The 18,910-nt window shown below is 49.1% G+C and overlaps 1 protein-coding gene across 5 annotated transcripts in view; it reads right to left on the bottom strand.

The window, feature by feature from the left end:
* The window catches only part of LOC143767598 (uncharacterized), a 31,821-nt gene extending 13,214 nt beyond the window's left edge, over positions 1 to 18,607 (bottom strand). For 2 of the 5 annotated variants that reach the window (XM_077256023.1, XM_077256022.1), the window contains exons 1-5: positions 9,020 to 9,871; positions 8,711 to 8,890; positions 8,514 to 8,637; positions 8,329 to 8,426; positions 8,046 to 8,136 (exon numbers count right to left, since the gene is read on the bottom strand). In XM_077256023.1, coding sequence (XP_077112138.1) covers positions 8,046 to 8,136; positions 8,329 to 8,426; positions 8,514 to 8,637; positions 8,711 to 8,890; positions 9,020 to 9,097 — 571 coding nt within the window. In that variant the 5' untranslated portion in view covers positions 9,098 to 9,871. Of the gene's footprint in view, positions 1 to 7,798; positions 7,862 to 8,045; positions 8,137 to 8,328; positions 8,427 to 8,513; positions 8,638 to 8,710; positions 8,891 to 9,019; positions 9,872 to 10,900; positions 11,081 to 18,407 lie in introns of those variants that run through there. The other 3 variants (XM_077256019.1, XM_077256020.1, XM_077256021.1) reach the window with 3 other exon arrangements.
* Between the last annotated feature and the right edge of the window lie 303 nt (positions 18,608 to 18,910).

The following is an 18,910-nucleotide window of genomic DNA, read 5'->3' on the forward strand; positions in this document are numbered from 1 at the left end:
AGCAGATCAGGGTCACAGATAACAGAAATTTAGGTTGTACAGTACTGATGGTAACAGAACCAGCGATTCTCTTGGTACGCTTAGGGCAATCAGAAATAACATGAGCAGAATCGCCGCAGTAAAAGCACAACCTATTCTGACATCTGAATCCTTGTCGTTCAGCTCTAGACACAATCCTATCACACTGCATAGGCTCAGGACTGTGCTCGGAAGACAATGCCATAGTGTGCACAACTCTGCGCTCGCGCAAGTGCTGATCAATCTGAATGGCCAGAGACATAGAATCACTCAGACCAGCAGGCAACCCCACCATAACATCTTTAACGGATTCAGAAAGACCCTTTCTGAAGATTGCCGCCAAGGCATCCTCATTCCATTTAGTCAGTACAGACCATTTTCTAAACTTCTGGCAATATGATTCTGCCGCTTCTTGACCCTGAGACAGGGCCAACAAGGTCTTCTCAGCATGATCCACTGAATTAGGTTAGTCATACAATAACCCATGCAACGCCGGATTCCCAGGTTCCAGGGCAAATGCCCAATCATGGGGGTCACCACGGAGCAGAGATATAATAATTTTAACCTGCTGGATGGGATAACCAGAGGAACGGGGTTTCAGAGAAAAAAACAGTTTACAGTTATTTTTAAAGCTCAGAAATTTGGACCTATCCCCAAAAAACAAATCAGGAGTTGGAATTCTAGGCTCTAAAACTGGAGTCTGAACGATATAATCGGAAATACCCTGTACTCTAGCAGCAAGTTGATCCACACGAGAAGCCAATCCCTGAACATCCATACCAGCGCCGAACTCCTGAGCCACCCAGAGGCAAAGGGGGAAGAGAAAAAAAACAAACAAAACAGACTACAGAAAAAAAAATGGCTCAGCACTTTCCTTCCCTTCTTCTGAGATGCGGTTAACTCATTGTTGGCCAGTTGTACTGTTATGATCTGGTGGCCTAAGAGCAGCATGGGACGTACTCTGGAGAAGGTGTTACCTGTACTGACCGCAGACCCTGAACCTAACACCGCAACTAGAAGTAGCCGTGGAATGTACCTAGCGCTCCCTAGACATCTCGACACAGCTGGAGGACTAATTACCCCTAGAGATAGAAAAGGGAAAACGATCTTGCCTCAGAGAAAATCCCCAAAGAACAGGCAGCCCCCCACAAATATTGACTGGAAAACATGGAAAATAACTGAACAATAAGACCACAGCATGTGGACAGCAAAATCAAGGCCAGAACTTATCTTTGTTGAAAAGAACTGCAAAGCAGAAGAGACCAGGCAGGGATGTGAATCCTCCAGGAACAATGGACAACTGGCACCGACTAAAGGGTGAAGCAAGACTAAATAGCCCTGTCCAAATTGCAAAAAGTGAAAACACCTGATAAATGCTGTGATTCAGAGACAGCAGCGCTACCACTTACAACCACCGGAGGGAGCCCAAGAGCAGAATTCACAACAGTGTTGGCAATGATGAAGGCCGAGATGGATGACCTGTTTAATATGGGGGTCAAAGTTCCTTCCCGTAGATAATAGAAAAAGAAGAAAAGGGAATGTGTAATTAAATTTAACTGTTATTCCATATAAATTTAAGATTATTTTGTAAAAACATCACATTGTGATGTCATAACCAGTGATAGATGTAGATTACTCAAATGGGATTCTTGACTATTGTCAGTTATGAATTATTAGTCAAGTTAATTCCCATATTATATATAGTGCTGGTTCTTATACTATTGTAGGGTGAAGATCAATCTTAACAGGTGTTCATAATATGCTAGCCAGTATGGTATACTGGCTATTGGGCTGTTTATCATCCTGCAACACTTCCTTTAATGGTAAAACCTCTGCCTGCAGTCATCTGCTGTTTATATCACCCTGCTGCAACATTTCATATAATGGTATATAACAGTGCCTACTGAATCTTTGCTAAATTCATTTTTTTGCATTATAATCAATACTCACTGCTGTATATTCATGCTGGGGTCATTAGAGATGTTATCTGGTGCAAGGTGTTATAGCATATAGATGTAGCCAGGCCCAGCACCTTTGATCATCTAACCTCCCCTGATGTGCTAATTTATCCAAAACCAGCTCCCACTAATTCCTCTCACCTGATCCTCTAGTCAGTCCTTTAGTAGCGTTCTCAGGAGAGCACGTGTCTGGGTTCTGACACGCGTCGTCCTGCAGCAAAGCATCACTGCAGCTAAACATCGAGAAGCTGCAGTTATTTCAATGGCAGTCACAGCAGGAATCAGGACCCCACACTATGTATCTGTCTCTTTTGGGTATGTCTGCCAAGTAAGCACTTCTTATTACTTGGAACTAGCTTTTCTATTAACCCATCTTACTCCTTCACCATATTTACATACACCCTTACAGTGTTTGCTCCACTAATCTTCACTCTCCTTCGCTATCCCCTAACCAAATAATAATGTCTCCTTCCCTCTTACCTCCCCACCTGACCTGCTCTCTCAACCTCAGATCTCAGAACAAAACATAGAACAAGCCGGCAACTCTTTCTCCCACCTTCTCTCCCTTTCTCTGCTTCTCTTTACTGCTGGCGACATATCCACCAATCCTGGATCCCCGCAGGTCACACCCCCATTACTACCCCCTCCTACTGCTCCCTACCTAACGAACTACTGCAATCTTTCCAACGTAAAACCCGTGCCTCTTACGCCCACCCCCCTGTGCCCTCTCTCTGGAGCACTCGAATGCCCACTCCATATGCAATAAGCTTCATGTGATTCATGACCTCTTTCTCTCTCGCAATTTTGCCTTTCTCAGCCTCACAGAAACATGGCTGACACCGCCTCCCCTGCTGCGCTGTGTTATGCCGGCCTCCATTTCATCCACACTCCTCGCCCCCACAACAGACATGGTGGAGGAGTGGGTCTTCTCCTTTCTTCTAACTGCACCTTCAACCCAATCCCACCTCTGCCCTCCCTTATCCTCCTCTCTTTTGAAGTCCACTCGGTCCGCGTCTAATCTCCCTCCAACCTTCAAGTGGCCATCTTATACCAACCTCCGGGCCCGGACACTGCCTTTATTGACCAATTCTCTACCTGGTTTCTTCACTTTCTTTCCACTGACATTCCCACTATCACCATGGGTGACTTCAACATCCCCACTGATACCCTTCAGTCAACAGCCTCCAAACTTCTGTACCTTACTTCATCTTTTGGACTTACTCAATGGACCTCTGTAGCCACCCACACAGACGGACATACATTAGACCTGGTCTTCACCCGTCTCTGCACTCTAACTTCACCACCTCCCCTCTCCCTGCCCACCATCTACTCACTTTCTCATCCCTGTCCTCCTCACCTGTCACCCATGTCCAGCAACATGCGTTCCCCCGCAGAAACTTCGCACACCTAGACACTCACACGCTCTGACTCTATTCTACCACTGGCATCCATATCCTCCTCCATGACACAGACAGTGCCACTGCTTTCTACAATGCCACTCTCACATCAGCTATTGACACAGTCGCCCCTCTCGTTCACGGCAGAGTGTGATGTATCAATAGACAACCCTGGCACAATAACATCACTAAAAAGCTCCGGGTTGCAGAGCGATGTTGGAATAAAAATTCTCAAGATGATTTCACTGCATTCAAAAAGGCAAGGCTCGCTTTCAAATCTGCCCTCACCTCTGCTAAACAAGCCTACTTCACAACCCTTGTATTTTCCCCTCTCCTACAACGTCAAACAGTTATTCAAAACTTTTAACTCCCTCCTCCGCTCACCACTGCCCCCTCCAACGTCCCTCATCTCTGCTGAGGACTTTGCCACACACTTCAAAAATAAGACAGACCAAACAAGGTAAGTCTTTATTGTTCAACCACCACAGCCCCTTTGTATACCAGACCAATGCCCAAACCGCATAATCTCCCTTTCCAACATCACTGAAGGGGAGCATAATTGTCTCCTCTCCAAATCACACCTCACCACTTGTGCACTAGACCCCATCCCATCTCCTCCCCAACTTCACCACCACACGTATCCCATCCCTAACCCATCTCTTCAACCTATCACTAATTTCTGGTACCTTCCCTTCGGCTTTAAAACATGCCACAATCAAGCCTATCCTTAAAAAGCCAACCCTCGACCCAACCACTATGTCCAGCTATCGCCCAATATCGCTGCTTCCCTTCGCTTCCAAACTCCTGGAGCAGTACGTCCATGCTGAACTTTCCTCCCACCTCTCATCTAACTTGCTTTTTGACAATCTACAGTCTGGTTTCCTTCCCCATCATACCACTGAGACTGCCCTGACCAAAATTACTAACGACCTACTTACAGCCAAAGCGAACGGAGAATACTCTAAACTCTTCCTTCTGGACCCGTCCTCAGCTTTCGACACAGTTGACCACTGCATCCTACTACAGATCCACTCCTCCTTTGGCATCAAAGACCTCGCCCTATCCTGGATCTCCTCATACCTTTCCAACCACACATTCACCGTCTCCCACACTACCTCCTCATCCTACCCTCTCTCTGTTGGAGTCCCCCAAGGCTCTGTTCTAGGACCCCTACTCTTCCCAATATATACACTTGGGACTGTGAGTTGTCCCAGGCTATGGATTCCAGTACCACCTGTATGCTGATGACACTCAGAGTGTCCATCAGCCATATCCTACTTCTCCTCTCGCTTCCTCAAACTCAATGTGGACAAATCTGAAATCATCTTTCCTCAATCTCACAGATCTTCCTTACCTGATCCATCACAATTAATTACATCATGTTTTCCCCCGTACCAGAAGTCCACTGCCTCGGAGTAACCCTTGACTCAGCCCTGTCCTTCAAACCACACATCCAAGCTCTTTCCACCTCCAGCTCCAAAATATCTCCAGAATCTGTCCTTTCCTCGACCCTCAATCTACTAAAATGCTTGTGCATGCCCTCATCTCCCGCCTCGACTACTGCAACATCCTTTTCTGTGGCCTCCCTGCTAACACTCTCGCACCTCTCCAGTCCATCCCAAACTCTGCTGCCTAATTCATCTCTCTCCTCGCTACTCCTCTGCTTCTCCCCTCTGCAAAGCTCTTCCCCGGCTCCCATTTCCTCAGCGTATCCAGTTCAAATTACTAATACTGACCTACAAAGCCATCCACAACCTGTCTCCTCCATATATCTTTGAACTAAGCTCCCAGCTGGAAGAGCCCAAATCTGCTTCTGTGACAATCACTGAACCACCAGAGAAATCTTGAAGAATCCAGGTTGAGACGCTCAATCCACAGGGCCACATATCTCACTGCTCTCGGTTAGCTTCCTAAGCTTGTTGTTACCTCCTCTCTGTGGGTGCCCGCCAAATGTGGACTGTCACTGGTGGGGGTAGTCGGCCCTGGAAGCAGCTCTAATCCCAGCAAGTCAGCGGAAGGCCTCATACCCATTTGCGAGAAAAACGAACAAGTGCAATCAGATTTTTAAAGAAATCGGATTGGTAGGTGACATTCTCATTTGCAAGCTTTTTCTCAGCCGACATTGGACAGAAAAAAAAAAAAAAAAAATTTGCAGCATGCTTCGTATTGCTGCAATTCTCAGATGAGACTCGCCAATGTAAGTCAATGGGTGCAAGAAAAAAAAAATCCGATTTAGGTTACTTGGAGACGATATATAATCGTCTAAGGGGCACTTCAGTGTTTGTCTGTCTGTCACGGAAATCCCGAGTCGCTGATTGACGGGCACAGTCAGGTCGCGAAATGGCCGCTCCCTACTCCCCTGCAGTCAGTGCCCCCTCCATACTCTACGCCTATGCAGCATCAATAGTAAAAAGATATGTTAAAAATAATAAATAAATAAAAAAATGGTGCTTTTCTCACCTTCCGCCGTCCACCGATGCGCGCAAGCGGCGAGGCTGCCGCCAGCTTCCGTTCCCAGAGATGCATTGCGAAATTACCCAGATGACTTAGCGGTCTCGCGAGTCTGGCTGCGCTGTATACTACATGGCTGTACTATATCCTGCACCCCGAACCCCCAACATCCAGCACCCCGAACCCCCGACATCCTGCGACCAATCAGTGACAGACGCAGTCCAGCAGCGAATTGATGCGGGATTTAAACCACGCTTCACTGATTTGGTCGCAGCCGGCCGGCTGCGACCAATCAGCGATATTGGCGCGGGATTTAAACACCGCTTCGGTCATTGGTCGCGGACGGCCGGGCACGACCAATCAGCGACAGGCGCAGTCTGGCCACGAACTGGCGCCATATTTGAACCACGCTTCGCTGATCGGCCAGCCGGGGCCACAAATTATATATATATATATATATATATATATATATATATATATATACACACACACACACACACACACACACACACACACACACACACACACACACACACACACACACACTATCCTATTCTATACTGTAAGCGGCATCTGCCAGCTTTTAATCTATCCATATAATATGTGTGAAGATTATTTGGTTTTGAAACGGTGTATAGATTTATTTTAGAATGCGATTTTAACATGAGCTTTTACATACAGAAAACTGCTGTATGTAGCACCTCATGTTAAAATTGCACTGCATACGCATGTCATACGGATGTTCTAAGGGGAATTACACTCGTCCGTTGTTTTCTCGCAAATGGGTATGTATCCAAAGGGTGAGACATTGTACTCTGCACGGTCTTGGGTATTTGGCTGGGACTGTTCTCTATGCTGTTCGTTGGTGGTTCAATAAATTGCCACACTGTTTTACCCCCACCCTGTGTTGTGCGAGTAGTGTTCTGCCCATGGGCATTTCAGTGGTATGTGCCCTGGTCCATGTGGTTTGGCCAGCGGACTAGAGCATCCACTGGAACAGGTACGTGAGTGAATCATGTAATGATCTAAAGTGTTTTTTTAAACCTAACATTTGAAGCTTTTCTGACAACAACATGTTAGTGATGCACATTGCATCACTTACAGTACACTGGAGCCAGTTTAATAACTTAAAATGAGGCGACAGATTCTCTTTAAACTAAGAACCTCATGTTCAGTTTGTAATTTTGTCTAGTGGCATTGGATCAAAATATGAATTTTGGGATGTGCAGTCCATGTCATTTTCTACAGTTATAGTTAATAACGTGTGAAGCATATTGCCAGAAGCTGCCAGATACAACCTTGTTCTCTTCTGGTTCAGTCCACTGTGCTAAACTCTCGGGTTGTACATTTGTTTCCTGTAGTGACCCTGGCACATTTACTGACTACTCTAGTGTCTTCTGATTTTGTAATTTCTCTGTTCTCCTGGCTCTCGCCTGACCATTCTTAAGCCAGCTCACATCACAGAACAGGAGGTAACACCGTGGCCCAAGCCTACGGATCCCTGTGTAAGTCCAGATCCATGTATATTGGTTAAAGGATGAAGTTGTGAATAAATGTATATTACAGCCATCAGCCATGCACAGCTTAAAGATATATCATGGCACAGGTGTAATGTTTATTTTCATAGTTTATCCCATTTAAAGTTAGTCTGGTTTAAAAGAAATTGAAAAAAGTCAGGATAAAAGGTAAACTGTTATTGTACAGAAATTCACACTTGGCTCTCGATAATGTCGATCATAAAAGTGAAGTTTGGCCAGAAAAATTGTAGCTGGTCTTATAGAGACCATGTGAGCACATTCAGCAGCACAGAAGGGAGAGAAGGTAGATTCATCCAATAAGATATCAGGGTTCTTGGAAGCCAACAGCATCATTACCCTCCGCTTTCTCTTACAGGCCCATCATATTTCTCAAGTGATTTTCTAACTAGTCAGCACATTTTATGTATGCTGTCATTTTGCATTGTAGAGTACAGACCTGGACAGGTAACGGTCAGTCTTCTAAACCCATGGGGGTAGGTGGATCCTCCAGCTTTAAGTTCTATATAAAAAGGAATTTCACAAAGTAATTTGAACAGTTTTGGATGAAGGAAAATGTTATGCTTTAGTGGCAAAAAGTTGATCACACAATTGCGATACGGCCGGACTATACCACCAATGAAGCAGCTACAGCGGGGAACTGAGAAGACTCCGTGACTTCACTACATTAAGTAGCTCCTACTCACCTGGGTAGTCATATGTAGGAATCTCCTCTTTACACCGCTCATCACCCATCACATATGTCTCTGTAGTATAAATATGGGTCTGATCTTCACCCTGAAACAAATATTGTAAAAGTCAAATATTGATAAAGAAATCTATGGTCAGCTCTAATCCTGCCATCTCCACAGTTCTTCATCACACATGCATAAAACATAATATTAGCGGATAAAACAAGACTGAGCACAAGACCACCACAGCCTTCTACACATCATAGGGGAGATATCATGACACCTTCTCTCCATCTACCTGAAGATCCTGAGGAACATTGGGGTCTTCTATTTTACAGTCCTGTGGAAGAAGAGGATGGGGACATCTCTCTGGTGTTGTCCTCTTACTGGATAGATCTGGAGGAAACACAGGGACTGAATTAATTATTTACATACAGACATACAGATAATTATAGGCCATGTGTATTTAGTCCTGTCTATTACCTGGTGATGTGAGGGGCTGGGGAACCTCCGTCATGACGTCTTTGTACAGATCATTGTGTCCTTCTAAATACACCCACTCCTCCATGGAGAAATAGACGGCGACATCCTGACACCTTATAGGAACCTGACACATACAATGATACCGTCATCCCCCGATCCCTTCATAGTGTTACTATATAATGTCCCAGCAGTGTCACCTCTCCAGTCAGCAGCTCAATCATCTTGTAGGTGAGTTCTAGGATCTTCTGGTCATTGATGTCCTCATGTATCAGGGGGTGAGGTGGAGGCCCCGTGATTGGGCTTAGGGGTCTTCCCCATCCCTCAGACACAGGGTCCTGACAGCGCTCACTAGAGGTCTTCTTCACTACTGTGTAATCCTGGTTATGGAGAGACACATTAATAAATCTCACTACAGACATTTCCAGAGTCCTCACCTCTCCAGTTCTGTCCATCTGTTATTCCCATAGATAAGAATGATGAAATGTGACGTTATCAGAATCTCTCACCTCTCCAGTAAGCCGGAAGAGGATCTCTAGGGTGAGGTGTATTATCCTCTCCGCCATTTTGTCCTTTTCCATATTCATCTTTGATCAGTAATTCAGGAAAATTATCTTCTATAGAAGATCTTCACTGACAGGATCCGATATTGTAGAGACCTGAATGAGAAGATGAGCCGATGTAACATCATAAAATCCTGTGTGATAATACAATTACTGGAGATAATAAGGGAAACATAAGGAGATAGAACGTGTAGATGTTGTTTTCTCTAGTCTTTACGGACTGGAACATAAGTTGAATTGTTGACTAAGGCACCTTTCACACATGAGTTTTTTGCCATCAGTCACAATCCGTTGGCGACGGATCCATCGCAGATTGTGAAAAACTGATGCGACGGATCCGTTGTTTGGTAGGATCCAATTACCGGATCTGGCTAATTGAATCGGTGCATGCTCAGTTAAAAAAACGGAATCTGTTGCCGGATTCTGTCATTTGATGGATCCAGAGCCATAGGCTTCCATTCTAGCAAACGACGGACGGCGACTGATCAGTCACTGTCCATTTTTTCAACGTACACAAAAGACGTTACTTTGTCACGTGTCTCTGGCCGCTGGACAAACAATTTTCGACGGATCCGGCTAATGACAGATGAAACGTGAGGACATCCATCGCATTCCATCGCTAATAGAAGTCTATGAGGAAAAAAACAGATCCGGCGGCATCAGTCGCCAGGTCCAGTTTTTTCAAAATTCGACGGATTGCGACTGATGGCAAAAAACTCATGTGTGAAAGGGGCCTAAGACATCTCCTCCATGCTCCCAATCACTGGCTATGTTACTCACTACTTCAGCAACTGATTGGCTGCAGGAATCACAAGTTTGTTGGCACTAACCAGGAAATACAGAGACTGGCGGGGACCCAAGCAGCAATGGTATTTTTTAATGTTTTACAACATTCCTTTCTTTCCCTGACATCTACTAATAAAACCTATATATTTTAGGCCACAGACAACAAGCAGTTTCTTCCTCGGAGTCGGCAGCTGAATATGTTTCTCATAGACTCATCTTCCATAACGCTAATTCTCGTCTCATTTACCGACACTGGAATCGGCATTAGCAACACTGCAGGAGATATTCATTACACGTGACAGGAGAAATAACTACTTCATGATGAGGACGACATCGACATCTTCATCTTCTACTACGGCTCTAGAAACAGATTTGTCCAGAGTCCATCACTGACTCCATCACCACCGGCCGTCTATATGAAGGTTTCCTGTTTTCCCCGCACTGTAATCTTCTATCACGTTAGATCTCAGGTCTGATTCACACACAAGTTTGAGGCTTTTATAAAAGATTGTTTGTAAGAACAACAAGACATGAGTTATTTGATGCCAATGTCTCCATGTACAGTATTTTGTTTCTCTGGATATGATGGGTTTTTCAGCATTTTCGCTTTGACTTCTGTATACTACGTGAAAAACACAAAAATAAAATTGCGGATGGAGGTACTGGGGGAATATTATATTGCGTGGGGGCCCTGTACTATGAGAGTAATATATGTTTCCTTGGTTCCCGTCTTTCATAATTGGGTCATTGGATCTATCAGCGGAAAAAGAACAAAACCATTGTGATTCTTGTAAGAAGACAACACAAAAACCCCTAAATATAACATTTTATAACAGCCCCACAATCTGTGACTCTTCAGGGTAAATCGCTCTCTCACCATTGGATTAGAGCTGATACTATGAAGCTAAAGTGACTAAACAGACTTTCTGTCACCTCCATAAAGGGGCACTTTTCCGTGTTTGTCAGAACTGTCCGGGGATTATTAGAGGTGATAGTTTCCCACCAATTAGAAGGGACACCTGTGGATATTGGTGTCTTTACCTGCTACAGTTCTGGTGGGATTTACACGGTAAAGTGCTGGAGTCACTTTCTCCCAAAGGGTTAAATGGTGTCTGTAACTTCAGTGTCTTTCTATGAAGCTTCTTCTCAGAACTTTCTTCCTGTTTTCTGCCGTATTTCTATTACTCTCCGGAATCAGGAATGTATTAAGTCCTATAGAAACTGCGGAGAAAGAATCATTTCTAATTCTGTGTTTCCAGGATTCTTCTTGTGGGAATTGGCTGTGCAATATATTTCTAGTATTAATGCGCCACTAATGGGGAATCTCCACATCCCTCCACCCGCAGAGCCGCACTCCACATAGAGAATAATGGAGCCTCCAGCACCGACCTCCACCAGCAGAGCCGCACTCCACATAGAGAATAATGGAGCCTCCAGCACCGACCTCCACCAGCAGAGCCGCACTCCACATAGAGAAGATAGGGATTATTGTGTACTCACCGTAAAATCCTTTTCTCCGAGCCACTCATTGGGGGACACAGGACCATGGATGCTATGCTGCTGTCACTAGGAGGCTGACTCTAAGTTGAGACAAAAAAGGTTAGCTCCTCCCCTGCAGTATACACCCTCATGCTGGCTTCCAGAGACACAGTTCAGTGCAAAAGCAGTAGGAGATTAATAACAGTATATAACATAACATTAGAGTATAACATGTCAGAGAAAGTCAATAACCAAAAAAGGTAACAAGCCAAAGGCTAACAGGGCGGGTGCTGTGTCCCCCAATGAGTGTCTCGGAGAAAAGGATTTTACGGTGAGTACACAAAAAATCCCTATTTCTCCTTCGCCACATTGGGGGACACAGGACCATGGGACGTCCCAAAGCAGTCCCTGGGTGGGGAACAATACAACCAAATAACTCTGTGTACCATCTGACTTATAAATGCACAACGGCCGCCTGCATAATACGTCAGCCAAGGGCCGCATCTGCAGAAGATTGAGTGTGGACGTTGTAGTGCTTTGTGAAAGTATGCAGGCTAGACCATGTTGCGGCCTTGCAAACCTGCTCCGCCAACGCCTGGTGCCGAATGGCCCAGGAAGCACCAACTGACCAAGTAGAGTGAGCTCTAACCTCCACCGGGATAGGCCTGCCCCTGACCCGATAAGCTTCTTGGATAGCCAATCGGATCCATCTGGCTATCGTGGCCTTAGACGCGGCTGAACCCTTCAGGTGACCCTCCGGGAGGATAAAGAGGGAATCTGATTTGCGGAAAGGGGCAGTCCTAGAAACGTACCTCCTGAGGGCCCGTACCACGTCCAAGGTGTGAAGGGCCTTTTCGACCCTATGTTTTGGCTGTGGGCAAAAGGAGGGAAGAATGATATCTTCATTAAGGTGAAAGGATGACACCACCTTAGGGAGAAAATCCGGAGATGGGCGTAAGACTACTTTGTCCTGGTGGAAGGAAAGGAAGGGCGCCCGGCAGGATAGTGCGGCCAACTCCAAGACGCGCCTGATAGATGTTACTGCCACAAGGAAGGCCACCTACCATGAGAGAATGGACAGTGGGACATCCTGCAGAGGTTCAAAAGGAGATTCCTGAAGGACGCTCAGGACCAAATTGAGATCCCAGATCTCTAATGGCATTCTGTAGGGGGGTACCACGTGGGAGACCCCTTGAATAAAGGTCCTGACTTGCGAGTTAGTAGCAATCTTATGCTGGAACAACACCGATAACACTGAAATCTGACCCTTGAGGGAACTGAGCGCCAGGCCGGAATCCAAGCCGGACTGGAGAAATTCCAGAATGGAGGGAATGGAGAAAACAAGAGAGGGACGACCGCAGAGCCTGCACCATGAGAAGAAGGCTTTCCAGGTGCGGTGGTAGATGCGAGCGGAAGACGTCTTGCGAGCTCTGATCATGGTGGAAATAACCTGCTTGAGTTAGGATCCAGGTTTCAACAGCCAAGCCGTTAAACGTAGGGCCCCTGAGCTCTGATGGTAGATCGGTCCTTGGCGCAGCAGATCTAGGCGGTCTGGTTACCGCCAGGGAACGTCGGATACGAGATGAACGAGTTCCGCATACCATGCGCGACGTGGCCAATCCGGGGTGATAAGGATCACCGGAACCCCCTCCATCTTGATTTTTCGGATCACCTTCGGCAACAGAGGAAGTGGAGGGAACACGTACGGGAATCGGAACCAGTGACATGGGAATATCAGTGCATCCACCCCGACGGCCCGGGGATCCCGAGAACGCGCTATGAAGTTGGGGACTTTGGCGTTCAGCCTGGATGCAATCAGATCCACGTCCGGAGTTCCCCAGCGAAGGCAGATTTGATGAAAAACCTCTGGATGGAGTTCCCACTCTCCCGAGGTGAGACCCTGACGGCTGAGAAAGTCCGCCGCCCAGTTCTTGACACCCGGAATGTGCACCGCGGAAATGGTGGAGTGGAGTGGTTGTCCTCGGCCCAACGGAGAATGTGTGAGCCCTCCTGCATCGCCGCACTGCTGCGGGTACCCCCCTGATGGTTTATGTACGCCACAGCTGTGACGTTGTCCGACTGTATTCTGAATGAGTGACCCGCGAGCAGAGAGTGAAAACGTCTCAGGGCAAACCTGATAGCACGGATCTCCAGAATGTTTATGGGAAGTTTCGACTCCCGAATCGACCAACACCCCTGGGCAGTGTGGTGGAGAAACACCGCTCCCCAACCGAGGAGACTGGCGTCGGTGGTCACCACCAGCCAATGGATCGGGAGAAAAGACCTCCCCTGGTTGAGAGATGATTCCAAAAGTCCACCACGTGAGCGCTTGCCTGGTCCGCGGGGACAGAGGACATGGCCAGTCGAGGGTAAAGGGACTCCTGTCCCAATTGTCCAGTAGAGCTTGTTGTAAGGGACAGAGATGCAGTTGGGCGAAGGGAATCGCTTCCATTGAGGCCACCATCTTCCCCAGGATCTTCATGGCAAACCGAATGGACTGGGCGAGAAAGCGTCCGGGCTCCCTGCTGAAGCGCTTGGGCCTTGGACCGAGGAAGAAAGACCAGCCCCTTGGACGTGTCTAGAATCATGCCTAGGAAAGAGATCCTTCGAGCGGGAACAGGGGAGGACTTGTCCAAGTTGATTAACCAGCCCAGGCGCGAAAGGGAATCCAAAGTAATGCGGACACTTGCCTCGCAGGCATGAAAAGATGGACCTTTGACCAGAAGGTCATCTAAGTATGGCAACACGACCACTCCCCGGGAGTGTAGAATGGCCATGACAGCCGCCATGACCTTCGTGAATACCCTGGGTGCTGTGGCAAGACCGAAGGGTAAGGCCGTGGATTGAAAATGGTCCTCTTGGGTGGCGAAACGGAGGAACTTTTGATGTGGCGGGAAGATTGGGATGTGAAGGTAAGCATCTTTGATGTCTATTGATGCTAGGAACTCACCTCTCTCCAACGAAGAGATGACCGACCGGAGGGATTCCATCCGGAAGTGCCGTACTTTTACGTGCTTGTTTAGGAGCTTCAAGTCCAAGATGGGGCGCACTGTCCAGTCCTTCTTTGGCACGACGAAGAGGTTTGAGTAAAAACCTCTAAATCTCTCGTGTTCCGGAACCGGAATGATGACCCCGTTTTGGCGGAGGGATTCGATGGCGCAGTGAAGAGCGAGAGACTGAGCTCCCGAACTTGGGAGACGAGAGGGAAAAAACCGAGCTGGAGGGGAGGAGGAGAATTCTATTTTGTAACCAGAAGACACCAGGTCTCTGACCCATTCGTCGTGGATGACGGAAAGACAGACGTGTCGAAAAAGAAGCAGGCGTCCGCCTACCTCGGTGGTGTCGACTGGAATTCTCCCCAAGTCATTGTGAAGGAAATCTTGAAGGTCTAGAACCTCTGGTTCTGGGTTGTCTAGGTTTTCCCCGCCATGACTGGTTCGGTCTGTAAGAAGGCCGAGAGTCTCTGTCTGTGCGTGTAGATCGTTCTGATCTGGACGATGCTGTGGAGTTGGACCAGAAGAGGCCACCGTGAAAGGGGCGAAAACGAAAATGCTGCTGGCGCTGAAAAGCAGCTTTTGGCCTGTGTTGAGGGAGAAACTTGCTTTTTCCCCCTGTAGCATCGGAAATAAGTTGGTCCAATCTTTCTCCAAACAGGCGTCCGCCCTGAAAGGGGAGAGAAATCAGAGACTTTTTTGAGGAGGAATCCGCACGCCACTCTAAGCCAGATAGCTCTCCTGATGGTAATGGCGTTTGAAGCCGCGGTTGCCGCACAGTCTGCTGCGTCTAAAGATGCATACATCACATAATCTGTCTCCATAGCAATTTGTTTGGCGAGATCCGCCACCTCAGATGGAAGAGCCTGGCCCTGAATGGATTGTGCAAGAGAATCTGCCCAGAAACCCATTGCTTTGGCGACCCATGCCGCAGCGAAGGAAGGAGATAGGGAGGAACCTGATGCTTCATACACTGAGCGCGCCAGAGAATCTAACTGGCGTTCTGTGGGATTTTTGATTGATGCCCCGTCAGGTACTGATAACAGCGTTTTTGTAGCCAAACGCGATACCGGAGGATCTACCCGTAAAGCGTTTATCCGGTCGCTCCCTGTGCCTCTGAACTATCTCTAGGAAATCCGGATGGGAGGCGAACACCTTATGGGATCGCTTGTTTCTCGTGAAGGAGACTGCGTGATCCGGAGCTGAATTAGGGTCATCATTAATCTTTAGCGCATGATTGACAGCCTCAATGAGGGAGTCAACAGTTGATCGGAACTCCGGAGAATCCAGGTCCATGGACGCCTCAGACTCATACTCAGAGTCATGATCGCTTCGAGCCCCTGGGGAGGGTGAGCGAGAAGTGGAGCTACTCGAGACTGAATGGCGTGGTGAATGCTCAGGAGAGCATTTTTGTGGAAGTCCGAACCTCCTTCGGGTGAGAGCGGCCCCTGCTGGCCGATGATTCCCCTGTTGTAGAGGGGTCTCTTAACCCAGGGAATTGAACGCCTCGCTCCACAGAGGGGTCATGAAGGGATTCAATCGCCTTAGCTAGCGAAGCCACGGATTGAGACAGTGACGTGGCCCACTCAGGGGGGCTAGGAACACTGCGGTCGGTAGTGGGGGAGGGCTCCTGGGCACATTGGGCATCACAGGCTGGGCAGAGCGGGGAGCTTTGAGGCCTGGGGAGAGGAGCCTGGCAGGTGGTACACGCAGAGAAAAAGATTGTATGTACCTTATTAATCTTTTTACCTCTTGACTGGGACATGTTGTACCCCAATGTAATGAGAAAGCTGCTATGAGGAAGCTGAGGGGTAACGCTGCAGGGAAGCAGATAGTGCCGTCTCCTTACCCGGTCCTGTGCCCCGCAATAGCTGAGTGGGAGAAGAAAGGATCCTCCGTGGAAAAGAGAAAAGCCGGCCGGCGCTGCGTGCTGCCGAAGGAAGATGGCTGCCGAGAGTCTGATGTGTAGTCTCGCAGGGAGCGAGAAGCATGGGCGGGGCCGCAGGGATGATGTGTGAAGTGGGCGGAGCCTACCGGAGTGCGGCCTAGACAAGGACGAAGCCGGGGACTAAATTTCTGGCCTCGGCCGGCGCACGCCGGAGGACCGCAGGGAAAAGAATCGCGGCGCTAAGGTGGGAACCCTGCCGCTATGGAGCCCCCAAAAAAGCGTGTGACCGCCAGAGAAAAAACGACCCCTAGTGCACTTACCCCGCTGAAGGTGCCTGGGGTAAATAGGACGGTGCAGGGTTGGGGGAGCCTCCATCCACCATCCGCTTTTTCAGTGGTGATGCAGTGGGGGCTGCACGGACGCCACAGTGGAAGAGTGCCTCTGAACAGCCGAGGGTGAAACCTGGTGGGCAGGGCAGATGTCCGGCAATAAGACCTGGCTGCAGAAGAGGATACTGGAGGTGACACACCAGTGCTTGTCTGTAAGTAAAGGGGAGATCGGTGCCCTTGAAGGGGCCTGTCGCCCAAAAAGGTCAGCTCAGGCAGTGGCTTCCCACGTCGCAGGAGAGGATACGGAGAGGTAAAACTCCCGTGCTCGCCTGTTGTTGGTTCGGGGAGATCGGAACATGAAAGAATCAGTCGCCCCTTCGTCCAGAGATAAAAAGGTTTCAATCCAGTGTGCCTCCTACGGACACTGAGCTTGAACTGGGTCTCTGGAAGCCAGCATGAGGGTGTATACTGCAGGGGAGGAGCTAACCTTTTTTGTCTCAACTTAGTGTCAGCCTCCTAGTGACAGCAGCATAACACCCATGGTCCTGTGTCCCCCAATGTGGCGAAGGAGAAAATGGAGCTTCCAGCACTGACCTCCACCCGCAGAGCCGCACTCCACATATAGAATAATGGAGCCTCCAGCACCGACCTCCACCCGCAGAGCCGCACTCCACATAGAGAATAATGGGGCCTCCAGCACTGACCTCCACCCGCAGAGCCGCACTCCACATAGAGAATAATGGAGCCTCCAGCACCTACCTCCACCCGCAGAGCCACACTCCACAAAGAGAATAATGGGGCCTCCACAACCGACCTCCACCCGCAGAGCCGCACTCCACATAGAGAATAATGGGGCCTCCACAACCGACCTCCACCCGCAGAGCCGCACTCCACATAGAGAATAATGGGGCCTCCAGCACCGACCTCCACCCGCAGAGACGCACTCCACATAGAGAATAATGGGGCCTCCAGCACCGACCTCCACCCGCAGAGCCGCACTCCACATAGAGAATAATGGGGCCTCCACAACCGACCTCCACCCGCAGAGCCGCACTCCACATAGAGAATAATGGGGCCTCCAGCACCGACCTCCACCCGCAGAGCCGCACTCCACATAGAGAATAATGGAGCCTCCAGCACCGACCTCCACCCGCAGAGCCGCACTCCACATAGAGAATAATGGAGCCTCCAGCACCGACCTCCACCCGCAGAGCCGCACTCCACATAGAGAATAATGGAGCCTCCAGCACCGACCTCCACCCGCAGAGCCGCACTCCACATAGAGAATAATGGAGCCTCCAGCACCTACCTCCACCCGCAGAGCCACACTCCACAAAGAGAATAATGGGGCCTCCACAACCGACCTCCACCCGCAGAGCCGCACTCCACATAGAGAATAATGGGGCCTCCACAACCGACCTCCACCCGCAGAGCCGCACTCCACATAGAGAATAATGGGGCCTCCAGCACCGACCTCCACCCGCAGAGACGCACTCCACATAGAGAATAATGGGGCCTCCAGCACCGACCTCCACCCGCAGAGCCGCACTCCACATAGAGAATAATGGGGCCTCCACAACCGACCTCCACCCGCAGAGCCGCACTCCACATAGAGAATAATGGGGCCTCCAGCACCGACCTCCACCCGCAGAGCCGCACTCCACATAGAGAATAATGGAGCCTCCAGCACCGACCTCCACCCGCAGAGCCGCACTCCACATAGAGAATAATGGAGCCTCCAGCACCGACCTCCACCCGCAGAGCCGCACTCCACATAGAGAATAATGAGGCCTCCAGCACCGACCTCCACCCGCAGAGCCGCACTCCACATAGAGAATAATGGAGCCTCCAGCACCGACCTCCACCCGCAGAGCCGCACTCCACATAGAGAATAATGGAGCCTCCAGCACCGACCTCCACCCGCAGAGCCGCACTCCACATAGAGAATAATGGAGCCTCCAGCACCGACCTCCACCCGCAGAGCCACACTCCACATAGAGAATAATGGAGCCTCCAGCACCGACCTCCACCTGCAGAGCCGCACACCACATATATGGCTACTCTGTGCGCACAGGACCTGTGATGAGATCACAGGAGGGGAGGAGTCAGGGGTCACATGATCAGGGGCCTCAGTGTATGCAGGACTCTGCTGTGCTGGTTGTCATGGTGCTGGATGAGGGGAAGTTTATGTGTGGGGTCAGGAGGGGTTTACAGTGTGGATGTAGCAGAGACGTGTGTGTACGAGGTGTACGGAGCGGAGTCATGTGTGTGAGGTGTATGGAGCTGAGCCGTGTGTGTACGAGGTGTATAGAGAGGAGCGGGGTTTGCAGAGCAGAGCCCTGTGTGTACCGATCCCTGTGTG

Source organism: Ranitomeya variabilis, chromosome 4, assembly GCF_051348905.1.
Source record: "Ranitomeya variabilis isolate aRanVar5 chromosome 4, aRanVar5.hap1, whole genome shotgun sequence".
Lineage (NCBI taxonomy): Eukaryota > Metazoa > Chordata > Amphibia > Anura > Dendrobatidae > Ranitomeya > Ranitomeya variabilis.